General features: G+C 37.1%; 1 protein-coding gene across 2 annotated transcripts in view; it reads left to right on the top strand.

The window, feature by feature from the left end:
• Window positions 1-13,504, top strand: part of LOC124390391 (formin-like) — an 87,942-nt gene that overhangs the window by 67,431 nt on the left and 7,007 nt on the right. For both annotated transcript variants that reach the window (XM_046856296.1, XM_046856295.1), the window contains 2 exons: window positions 3,208-3,300; window positions 12,464-12,515. In XM_046856296.1, the coding sequence (XP_046712252.1) occupies window positions 3,208-3,300; window positions 12,464-12,515 (145 nt within the window). The remainder of the gene's footprint in view (window positions 1-3,207; window positions 3,301-12,463; window positions 12,516-13,504) is intronic.

The raw sequence follows: 13,504 nt of genomic DNA, 5'->3' as shown, positions 1-13,504 counted from the left end.
GAAAACCTGTCAGAATTCTGGACAGCACTCAAAATTGTGTGTTTAGTGGAGTTTTGTTTGCCAGTTATATACAGGTGCATTTCAATAAATTAGAATATCATTAAAAAGTTGATTTATTTTAGTAATTTAATACAAAACGTGAAACTCGTATAGTATATAGATTCATCACACACAGACTGATACAAACCCGATTCCAAAAAAGTTGGGACACTGAACAAATTGTGAATAAAAACAGAATGCAATGATGTGGAAGTTTCACATTTCAATATTTTATTCAGAATACAACATAGATGGCATATCAAATGTTTAAACTGAGAAAATGTATAATTTTTAAGGGAAAAAATAAGTTGATTTTAAATTTCATGGCATCAACACATCTCAAAAAAGGTTCCCTAGTGGTCTAGTGGTTAGGATTTGGTGCTCTCACTGCCGCAGCCGGAGTTCGATTCCCGGTCAGGGAACCAAAACCAGCCATTAGGGTTGCACAAGCCAGTATGCATTAGTGTAGTGATTAATTTTAATTATTGTTGATTAATTTTGTTAATATTGTCTTTGTTTAGATAATACAAACATTTAAAGCTTTGTTTGTTGGAGTGTATTCAGAGTGTGGCACTGAAAGGTATATCCAACTTCTGATGATATGGCATCCCAGTTTTCCAAAAAGAACTTCAAATTTTGATTCGTCTGACCACAGAACAGTTTCCACTTTGCCACAGTCTATTTGAAATGAGCCTTGGGCCAGAGAAAATGCCTGCGCTTCTGGATCATGTTTAGATATGGCTTCTTTTTTGACCTATAGAGTTTTAGCCGGCAACGGCGAATGGCACGGTGGATTGTGTTCACCGACAATATTTTCTGGAAGTATTCCTGAGCCCATGTTGTGATTTCCATTACAGTAGCAATCCTGTATGTGATGTAGTGCCGTCTAAGGGCCCAAATGTCACGGGCATCCAGGATGGTTTTCCAGCCTTGACCCTTACGCACAGAGATTGTTCCAGATTCTCTGAATCTTTGGATGATATTATGTAGATGATGATAACTTCTTGATAAAATTGCTCCACTATTTTTTGCCGCAGCATTGGGGGAATTGGTGATCCTCTGCCCATCTTGACTTCTGAGAGACTCTGCCAATTGAACTCTGCCTCAACTCATGTTGCCAATTGACCTAAAAAGTTGCAAATTTGTCTTCCAGCGGTTCCTTATATCTACATCTTGTACAACTTTTCCAGCCTCTTATTGCTACCTGTCCCAACTTTTTTGGAATGTGTATCTCTCATGAAATCCAAAATGAGTCAATATTTGGCATGACATTTCAAAATGTCTCACTTTCAACATTTGATATTTTATCTATATTCTATTGTGAATAAAATATAAGTTTATGGGATTTGTAAATTATTGCATTCCTTTTTTAATCACAATTTGTACAGTGTCCCAACTTTTTTGGAATTGGGTTTGTATATTTCATGTGTTTTTTAATTTCTTTTAATTTTGATGATTATGGCTTACAGCTAATCAAAACCCAAAATTCAGTATCTCAGAATATTAGAATATTGTGAAAAAGTTCAAAATTAAATCCAAACATCTGCAAAGATTTCCTGAGCCTTTAAATTGTGTCTCAGTCTGGTTCAGGCTACAAGACAAAACAATTAACTTTATGTGAAAAGAATCTGATGATTCTCTTAGCAAATCCGTCAATTAATAAGTCAAACACTGTTTGATATCTGTTAAAATTATAATGATACCAAAACCTTCTTTAAACTGCTTTAAAAAAAAATCATGCTAATAAGGCTACAGGTGTTGTGGCAAGTTAGAGTCAGAATGTTTTGCTAAGACCTACCTCTCTATAATGCTCGTGAACCACCATTAGAATATATTTATTGATAGAGACTTCAAAGCACTTAATAGGATAAGAGTGTCTGCCAAATGCCTTAAATGTACATTTAGAAAAATGTAAAATTAGAAACCAGTTTTGAAAATGTTTACAAGACTCCTGCAAAACAGACATGAGCACTTACACACTCTGAATACACACCAACAAACAAAGCTTTAATGCTTGTATTATCTAAACAAAGACAATATTAACAAGATTAATCAACAATGATTAAAATTAATCACTACACTAATGCTGGCAAGAAGTCTATGACCTTTTAATGTGACAAGTGACTTTTAACTCTAACGATGAGCCAGAGACTATTGTGGATGTTAACTTGATAATCAGCATATCTTTTATTTAATAGAAAATTAAGTCTTAAACAATTTAGTACTGTTTTTCTATATGTATTTCAAGTTATAAATTTAAAGCTGACAAATCCAAAACGCTAATCCAAATGGTGATTAAGAAACAGGCAGAGTTCAGGCATAACTGAAGCAGCAGACTTGTTAACATCAAGCAGCAAAAGTCACATTGAGCATAGAGTAAAGTGGTAGCACAGTGGTTAAGGCTCTGGGTTACTAAAGATTGGTGGTTTGAGCCTCTGTTTCGCCACGCTGCCACTCTTGGGCTCTTGAGCAAAGACCTTAACCCTCTATGCTCTAGGGGTGCTGTTACATGGCTGAACTTGTGCTCTGACCCCAACTTCCTACCATGAGATATGCAAAGAAAGAAGTTCACTTTGCTGTAATGTACATGTGACGAGTAAAAAGCCTTAATACTTTTCACATTTATTATAAATGAAAGTCCATGAAATAAGGTGTGTGTGTGTGTGTGTGTGTGTGTGTGTGTGTGTGTGTGTGTGTGTGTGTGTGTGTTTGTTCTGGGAGTTTGAGTCCATATTTGTGGCCATATTTAAATGCCCTAGTGGTTACTGGGAATGGAAGACTCAGGCTCAGATGTGAACATTTTCAGTCTATTATGAATTTTCAGCTTTTTCACAATTTACATTATTATTAGTATTTGAGAAATTTGCAAAAGAGAAACATCGTTTAGTCCAGAAAATCAAGCAATTCTCAAAATTATATATAATTATATATATATATATATATATATATATATATATATATATATATATATATATATATATATATATATAAATACTGTATACTACAGTTATAATACTTATCAGATGAAACATTTACTAAACCCCTGTAAACCACATTATAATTTTTTTATATGTCGTGACACAGTTTTATAGTTTCTCACTACTATACTACATATGTTGGGGTCAAATATTGAACCACCTTCCTGTTGTTTTCTGTTGTGTTCTGCAGCTTGTGAAAAAGATGTCCAAAATGTGTGTGCCAGCTCTTTAGAAGAACACCTCCAACCATTCAAAGACAAAATGGATTCTTTTCTTACCACTGGTAAGTTAACATTTGGAGTCCTGTTTGTAAAATGGAGCATTTTACAGAATGGACAGGTCTGATGTGGTTTGTTTCTTGGTCAACCATTTTAGCTTTGTGTGTGTGTGTGTGTGTGTGTGTGTGTGTGTGTGTGTGTGTGTGTGTGTGTATCTTCTTCTTCTTCTTCTTCTTCTTTCGGCTTCTCTCATTAGGGGTCCCCACAGCGGATCTTCCCTCTCCATACCCCTCTGTCCTCTACATGTGCCGCCTCCTTGGCCTTCCTCTTTTCCTCCTTCCTGGTGGCGCCATTCTTAGCATTCTCCTACCGATATACCCCATGTCCCTCCTCTGCACATGTCAAAACCATCTCAATCTCGCCTCCCTCACCTTGTCTCCAAAACGACCTACATGCGCTGCCTCTCTAATAAACTCATCTCTAATCCTGTCCATCCTCGTCACTCCTAATGAAAACCTCAACATCTCAGCTCTGCTACCTCCAGCTCCACCTCCTGTTTATTACTCAATGCCACTGTCGCTAAACCATACAACATCACAGGTCTCACCACAGTCCTATAAACTTTCCCTTTCACTCTTAAAGATACCCTTCAATCACAAATCACTCCTGCCACTCTCCTCCACCCACTCCACCCTGTCTGCACTCTTTTCGTCACTTCTCTAACACACTCTCCATTACTTTGCATTGTTGACCCCTAGTACCTGAACTCCTCCACCTTCTCCACCTCTTCTTCCTGCAAATGCACCACTCCATTGCCCTCCCTCTCATTCACACACATGTACTCTGTCTTACTCCTACTGACTTTCATTCCCATTCTCTCCAGCACGTACCTCCAGGCTCTTCTCTTCTCAACCTGCTTCCTACTCTCACCACAAATCACAATATAATTTGCAAACATCATAGTCCATGGATACTCCTGTCTGACCTCGTCCGTCAACCTGTCCATCACCACTGCAAACAGGAAAGGGTTTAGAGCCGATCCTTGATGCAGTCCAACCTCCACCTTAACCCAGTCTGTCGTTCCTACTGCACACTTCACTGTTGTCACACTGTCCTCATACATGTCCAGCACCACCCTCACATACTTCTCTGACACACCTGACTTCCCCATACAATACCACAACTCCTCTCTCTGCACCCTGTCGTATGCGTTCTATACTTCTCCATCAACATTCTCAAAGCAAATAATGCATCTGTGGTGCCCTTCCTCAGCATGAAACCATACTGCTACTCTCTCAGCCTGGCTTCCATTACTCTTTCCCATAACTTCATGGTGTGACTGATCAACTTTATTCCCCTGTAGTTACTGCAGGTCTGCACATCATTATTCCTAAAGATTGGTACCAGCACACTCCTTCTCCATTCCTCAGGCATCTTCTCACCTTCCAAAATCCTGTTAAACAATCTTGTTAAAAACTCCACTGCCATCTCTCCTAAACATCTCCATGCTTCTACCAGTATGTCATCTTGTCCAACCGACTTTCCAATCTTTATCTTCCTAATTGCTGCTTTCACTTCCTCCTTACTAATCCTATCCACTGCTCACCATCTCCACACTATCCAACCTTCTCTCTCTCTCATTTTCCTCATTCATCAGCTGCTCAAAATACTCCATCAATCTTCTCAACACACTCTCCTCACTAGTCAACACATTTCTGTCTCCATCCTTTATTGCTCTAACTTGCAGCACATCCTTCCCAGCTCGGTCCCTCTGCCTGGCCAATCAGCACAAATCCTTTTCTCCCTCCTTAGTGTCCGACTTCTCATACAGCTCCTCATATGCGTTTTCCTTGGCTTTCCCCACATTCACACTCAGTCCTCACTCTCCTCTTCTTCTTCTTCACCTGCAAAACCATCCTACAGACCACCATCCGATGCTGTCTAGCTACACTGTCCCCTGCCAACACCTTACAGTCTCCAATCTCCTTCAAGTTGAATCTCCTACATAGCACATCATCCACCTGTGTGCACCTTGCTCCACTCTTATACATCACCCTATGATCCTCCTTCTTTTTAAAATAAGTGTTTAATAAGTGTCCTTTAAGCAAAATCGACCACCATCTGCCTTTCCACATTCCTCTCTTAAAACCATGCCTACCCATCACCTCTGTTCCCTTCACCTACATGCCCATTTAAATCTGCCCCAATCACCAATCTTTCATTCCTAGGTACACTTTCTACCATTTCATCTAACTCACTCCAGAAATGTTTTCCTTCTCCTCCATCTCACCACCCTCTTGTGGAGCATAAGCACTGATGACATTTATCTTCCTTCAACTTCCAGCTTCATGTTCATCACCCTATTAAAAACTTTCTTCACCTCCATTACACTCTTACTAAACTCCTTCTTCAGAATCACCCCTACACCATTTCTCTTTCCATCCACACCATGAAATTACAGTTTAAACCCACCTCAAATGTTTGCATTTTCTTGTGTTATCGACAGTGGGTTATTGTGTAAACTGGCTGTTTTGTGGTGACTCTAGAAAAATGTCTATTCATATTATTTAAATTAAAATAAAAAGTGAGTATATCTCCCCTTGTAAGCTGTTACTTTCTACCCTCTAACATTATTTTCATACATTTGTTTAGTCAGTTCAGATAACTTTTTTTGTCCATCACCAAAATGGCAATGATTGTTTATGGTGATCAAAAGAGACTTCTTAAATTTTAATTGTCGTCCAAGGTCAATCGCAAGAACTGGACCAAGTTAAACATCATAGGCCCTTTTTCCTCTGTACAGCATCTGAGTCTTGACCTTTCCCTTCATTGAGAAGTCATTCACAGGGCTGCGGAATGCTAGCTGGTTTCACAGAGCGCCAACTTGAGGCCTTAACCCAGCCAAATAGGGATCAGGTTGCCCTAAACTAGCAGTATGTACTCAGTGGTGCTATAAAGCTAGCAGGACATCCCTGAGTGAGCTCTTGTAAAGCCTGGCCTGCCTCAGCAGGGACAGATTCAGGGGACCACCATGGTAGAAGATGCTGTGCCATAGCTGTGTCTTCCATTGTCTTTTTCTTTAGGTTTAAGATTGAATAGATTTTTGTTGAATGCAACAATAAACCCTTATAAACAAATATACACAGGATGATTCAGAATGTATTATTAAGTCCACATCCATTTAGAATGAATTCAGTGCTAAACAGATCTAAAAAAAAAAAACACCATCAGTATTACAAATTACAGACTTACATTAATCATTAACTGTTATGTAAGATACTGGTTAAATCCAACATTCCTGAAGTCAGAATTTTTAATAACAGTTTCATAAAATAAAGCTAAATTTTACTTTGATCTGAGACATCCACAATCTATGAGAATTGCCAAATCTTTAGACAGTGCAACATTTTACCTTCCAAATTTACAGCTTCTTCTGTCCATTATATCCAATGTTTGGAACATAGCATTTGGGAGATTTGGCCATTAAAGATACATCTGTCAAAGTACATCTGTCCAGCTGTGCTGTGTGAGTGCATCTAACATCTGAGTTCATTTTAATATATCTGCACTCATACTCAATCTGAAAAAGGCATTCCTTAAAATTTTATTGGATGCATAACTCTAGCCATCTAAACAAAATCTACTTGAAGGAAGAATTCTCTGTTTTGGTTCTAAATAAACCCTTTAAGGATTCACCCACACCATCAAACCAATGGCCTCTTTAAGGTATCATATTGTGTAGGAATCAGATTTCCTTCAGTTGTAATGTGTCTGCTTCATATTACCGTGTTTTTTGTTTTACTCCTATGATCACTGTGATCACTGCTATGATGCTTATCTCTAGTTCACAAGCATCGTTATAATAAATAAATAAAAATCTACAAATTAATAGCCTACGTTTGTATAACCTACGTTTACATAGTGAGACATTAAATGAAATATATTTAATATTTCCTACTATAAGATTACAGGAAATCAAATGTAAGTTTATTAAATCTGTTTATTAAACCTGTAAGTTTATTAAACCTGCCGGGGAAAATATTTATATGTTGTCATCACTTTAAAGAATTGATATTTTTTTAAACATGAACAGCTGTAAATGTTTATTCTACTACTTTTTAAATATGTCCTGTCTGTACATATGTAGATAGAAGTGTAGACTAAGGGAATTTGGGTAGAGTATTTAGCAACCTGCTAAAATAAATTAGTTTTTATTCACCTGAATCTTGCTGATTAATGGTGTATTAGAGTATAATCTTGAGTCTTGTGGGCATTTGTTGTTGTGGGTTACTAGTTAGATGGTCAGGGGGTTCAAGCTTTGACAAGCTGCCTCTGTTGGGCTCTTGAGTAAGTTTCTTAATGTTATCTGTTCCAGGGATACTGCACCTTTGACCCTCACTTCCTAACAAGGAATAGTCAATTTCTAGGTGTGCGTTACACGATTGTGTTGAATGACACTGAATAGGAGTGTGTGTGTGTGTGTGTGTGTGTGTGTGTGTGTGTGTGTGTGTGTGTGTGTGTGTTACATGGATCTTTGCTTTTTCTCTTCTAATAATGAAGCTGTTGGTGTTAAATCGTTGTTTTTTTGTTATATGTTTTTTTTATTTTAACTTTATTCTCTCTGTCTGTTGTTCTTCAAAAACACTTTTACATTGAAAAATGGCTATATTCACGATGTCAGTTACACAAAATTAGCTGTTTAAGTCAGTAAGGTCATAATGAAAATTTTTTATTCACTTTTTTACAGCGCATGCAACTTTGACTGCATGTTACTATGGTTATGGAGGTTTATAAGGCAGTGCATTAATATAGAACAGTGATTAAAATGATTGAAACTGCCAGTGGGTTTTTGCGTCTGCAATTTAAACGCATTCCTTTCAGCCTATCAGATTTCAGTATTCAAGCAGACCTTGGCATAAGTGACAAATAAAGTCTCGTACAGTGTGGCAAGGCTTATCTGCAAAATACTAAACAGACAAGAGAAGGTTGTCACTGCTGAACTAACACACTTATGTCTATTGAATGCAACTTTTCCAGTCAGAAATTTGGATTAGTTCTTGCACTTTTGTGCTAGCGGTTTAGCCACGACATTCTCCTTTACACAAGCCAATTCCATGACTCCAATCAACAAGTCAAAGGGTGATTAAGGTATTTGAAAATGTAAGATTATTTGTAAATCAGAGAAAAGAAGCAGGTATGTTTGATTTTGCTTCAATGGTTTCTATAATTTAGAGCAGATTAACTATGGGTATATGCGTTACAGGGTTGGTTTGCTGCAGTTTTCCATAGTCCAAGTACCTCCATTTGCGGAAGATACAAATTGTTAACACTGCTGTCTTTATTTAGTGATGTTCATTTATGTAAATTTTAATTGCTGTAAGTGAAGAATAATTATATATTAAATAAAATATCTTCTGCTAAATAAAAAGTATCAACTAAATATCTTCTACAGCAGTTCTAATTGCCAGGCCAGGTTACACCCCTGCTCGGTACCTATACTTACACCTCACACTGCTTAAATGTGTGCGTCCATGTGTGCAGTACTCTAATTTATATATGAATGCTTTACGGTGAGGTCTCGCTGACAGGGTCTGACGCAACAGGAGGCGCAATTGAACTCGAACGGCCTGTGTGCAAACTCTTAATACTGCCTGTGATCTGAGCAGCTTTAACATCTTCCAAACTCATTCATCCATTTTGCTATATTCCATTCATTACCCCCGCCCCCCCTTCCTGGCACATGACCTCTCGCCTCTTTTGTCAGACAGACCTCCCCCGCTGCTACCTTTGTAGGAGAGCCTAGATAGATAGATAGATAGATAGATAGATAGATAGATAGATAGATAGATAGATAGATAGATAGATAGATAGATAGATAGATAGATAGATAGAAGAGATGGGAAGTAATAAAGTCATTAATACTTCCTTACTTAAGTAAATTTTTCTGGTATCAGTACTTTACTTCACTATTTATTTTTTAGACATTTTACTGTCATTTATTAAATCTTTTACACAAATATCTGTCCTTTCTACTTTTTACATTTTCAACTCAGGCTTGTTATTTTAGTTTTAATCTATTTGGAGACATAATCAATACTTCTTCTTCTCCTTACCTGACATTGCCTGCCCATCAACCAATTTCTTGTCATTGCACTGCTTTTTTAACTTACAGTATCACTGGTGTATTATTTGCTGTCTATCATGCACCACAGACGTCTGCTAGCCTATGAAGATAACAACAAGCAAGGCAGAAGGCAACAAAAATATAGGGTTAATGTGGATGAGACAGAAGGAAACAGCGATGTAAACATGACTGAGACATTCCTGATCACCTGAACATCATCATCTTATATTTGCTCGTGTTCTATTTGGTGGTTGTTTAGCCTCGATACATTCATTAGATAACAAAATTAGAAATTATTTTATATCAATATATTAATATGGTGTGAGGTCCATTTTTCAGCATGACACTAAAACAGGCAGTAGTAATGCTCCTTTTCACTTGAGTCCTGGTCAGAGCAAATACTTCTTTACATTAACTTGAGAAGAAAGTGTAGTCAGTACTTTAACTTTTATAGTTTTTTTAAACAGGAGTATGTACTTGTACATGAGTAAAGGATGTGTGTACTTTTGTGTACCATCATAGATAGATAGATAGATAGATAGATAGATAGATAGATAGATAGATAGATAGATAGATAGATAGATAGATAGATATTTAGCCAATGTCCTGATCTTATAAAGGATTTTTAAATTGTCTATTAGAGTAAAAAGAATTGTGAGTTGCAATTGCAAAGTTAAAAGCCAAGACAATCTATACAATTAAAGTATACTAAATAACAAAAAATGAATCCATATTTTCCTTAATTGTAAATACAGATGAATAATAACACACAAAACATTTTAGATCACCTATTTTTACCCTGAAGTAGCCACTCTCTTGTGGCTGAAAAAGGTTTTCTCATAGAATAAAGGTAACCAGCCTGAAGAAAAAGCCCCAATAAAAGCATAATTTTTAACATAGACAGTTGAGTACATGTGTTACATGTCAAAACTTGTTAGCGGACTTTGCAATTACCACTGAATTTCTAAACCGTGTTTCCAGGAGGCAAGTGGTGCTTTTCGAAAGGAGCAAGTCAAGCTTTTAAAGCCTTAATTTATTGTAGCTCTCAGCATGCGAGTCTCATAACTTTCTAGTTAGCTACTACTGGTTTCATGTTTACAGAGGGAGCTCTGGGGGAAAAAAATTCACACATCCTTTCACTCTATATACTCTCATGCTGCTCTTATGAGTGGCCCTGCCACCTCCAAACACACACACGCATCGAGAGAACGAGAGGACCCTCGGCGCCAGTCCACCCCTGCTGAGACCAACGCCACTGGCCAGGGGCCGCCCCTTTTGTCTATTATCCCACCACAGTGCCCCTCTCCTGTCATTTGGCTCACCTCAGATAATCAGCCACACACATTCAGACTCACACACACACACACACATACATACACAAACACTATAATGGAACGGGGTGTTTTCTAGCACACACTCGACCCCCCCACACTTTTCCCCAACCTTCTCAGCTAAGACCCCAAAAACCTGCCTTTGAACAATTTTTGAAGACTTCCCCCCTCTTAAATCTTTTCGAGTAAGAAAAGGCCCGTCTCCCCTCATCAAAGTTTTTTTTTTTAAATAGGATGAATCAGAAAAAATGCAATAAATCTGAGATCACAGGCTCTCTCTGGCCCTAGATAAATTCTTGCACCTCAGCCTGGCCCACCGTACACATCTGCCTTACATTTAGACACTTTTTACATGGTCCACTCTACAGCCTCTAGTACTAAAGCTTTACTCCTTGCTCCTGCTAAACACACAAATATACACAATCAAAACATTTTAATTATTCAGAAAAGCAGTCATGCAGTTGTCTAGTCCATACTTATGGCAAATTACTTTCATGCTGCATTAAAGTACCTGTCAAAACATATTCCACTTTATCTTCAACTGATATGCACAGGCTACAAAAAAAATTTACAACTTTAGTGCTTTTAGGCTGAACTAGTAACAATGAAGGTGAATAGATCAGTGCATAGTATGTGCAAAATAATATATCATATTGTACTGAATAATGACATACATTTATAGAATGCACTCATGTGGACAGGCTGGTCATTGTGACACTGAGAGTGCAGCACACTGCCGAAGATGCTTATACTTTATTCATGTGTGGTGAATTTAGGATTTTCTTTCTCCCATGTTTTACCCCAAGGTTCAGTAGTCACCAAAAAAGTGTATTAATTGGCCATTAAAGATGCTCTCCCACACACTTCTACATCTCACGCAAAGAGATAAAGTAATAAAAGTCGATTAAAGCAAAAAAATGTAATGGTTCAAAATATTTTTCAAAATGTAATATTGTACATTTAACTGTGGAATTGGCTTAATTTAGTCGAAAATATTTTTAGCCTTGTGTGCTATGTTTACCTTTCTTTTGTAAATCTCCATTCAGAGTGTGTGTGTGTGTGTGTGTGTGTGTGTGAGAGAGAGAGAGAGAGAGAGTGAAAAGAGAGAAAGAGAGAATGCTCACTTAAAAATTGCTTATATTTTGTATTAGCCAGCACACACACATGCACACACACACACACACACACACACACACACACACACACACAGAGGTGGGCTACTTCTGTTTTGTCATATAGCCTTATCACTTGTTGATTTATGCAGAAATATTTGACTCGCTGATGCCAAACTGCAGAAAGTGTATCTGGAATGTTTCATAAATGGAAAATTACTTTTGAAATGTCAACCAAAGCAAATTGATATTTTTTCCTTGACAAACGACAAAAGTGATAAAAGCTTATTAAAGCAAGAAAATGACTGCAAAAAAACTTTTTTTATTTAAAATGTAATATTGTTCATTTGGCTGTAAAATTGGCTTCATTTGTCCAAAATAATTTTAGCCTAGTGTGGTTTCTTTACCTTTTATTTCTGAATCTCTATTCAGTTTGAAACAAAGTTGTTCCACAGTCAATGAATTCATCATATAGTCTGTAAAACCCCTAAAATCTACTACTAAATATTTTTGGAATGTATTTTAGAATGTCATTTATTCTGAATTTAAGCAGCTCAATCCGAAGTGTAAGATTAAACAGCTGTATGTGTTACATGCATAACATCAATATTATTACAAGTTTAAATTTATATTGAGTTTTCTGTTGTCTGTTCATCTGCAGCAAAAGCAAAGTATACTGCTGAAGAGGAATGCCTCAACACTGCCCAGAAAAGGTAGGTGATACATTAGTTATTACGAGACACTTGAAGTATGCAGTATTTGTTATAAGTTTGGATTAAAAACTGTGCATTGCTATGCATGGAAGTGTATGACATCCACTGTGGAGCCCAGCCAAGTGAGATTTATGAGAGATGTCAGCCAGGCATTGCTGGCTGTTCTACATGTTAGACAGATAAGCAAAGACCGCATCCTCATAACATTGGGTAATAGCAATGCTTTTATTTGTTGTCTGTGGCTGTTAGCGCTGGGTGATAAGGAATCAGGTGTGTGTGTGTGTGTGTGTGTGTGTGTGTGTGTGTGTGTGTGTGTGTGTGTGAGAGAGAGAGAGAGAGAGAGAATGCTCAGTTAATGTAATAACTTACAAAGTATTTTCTTCTTATAAATTTTTTCTACAATTGTTAGAAAGTGTATCTAAACGTACATATGCATTTGTTTATTTGTCATACTACCCTTGTTCAAACTATAAATGCAGCTACTAATGTAAATCTACACACAAGTTAAAAATTTAAACTAAGGAAACTTTTAGCTTTTTTTATTATTTTTGTTAATAAAAACTTAAAATTTGCTTATATTTTGTATTAGCCAGGAGGCAATACGATTAAATATTTTATCCTTTTAGGGAAACCTTCCCATTCTCTTGCACGCACACACACACACACACACACACACACACACACACACACACACACACACACACACACACACACACACACACACAGAGGTTTGCTACTTCTGTTTTGTCATATAGCCTTATCACATGCATTAGTGACTCCCATGCAACCTCTTTTGTTGATTTATGCAGAAACATTTGACTCGAGATGCCAAACTGCAGAAAGTGTATCTGGAAACTTTCATAAATGGAAAATTACTTTTGAAATGACAAACAAAGCAAATTAATTATTTTTCCTTGTTCACTTAGAGACAAAGGACAATGAAAACAAGGCAGAATTATTCTATAAATAAAAAAGTGTTCATGCATGCT

The sequence above is a fragment of the Silurus meridionalis genome, chromosome 8 (genome assembly GCF_014805685.1).
Source record: "Silurus meridionalis isolate SWU-2019-XX chromosome 8, ASM1480568v1, whole genome shotgun sequence".
Taxonomy (NCBI): Eukaryota; Metazoa; Chordata; class Actinopteri; order Siluriformes; family Siluridae; genus Silurus; species Silurus meridionalis.
The sequence above is the reverse complement of the archived record's forward strand: the minus strand, read 5'-3'. Positions and strand labels throughout refer to the sequence as shown.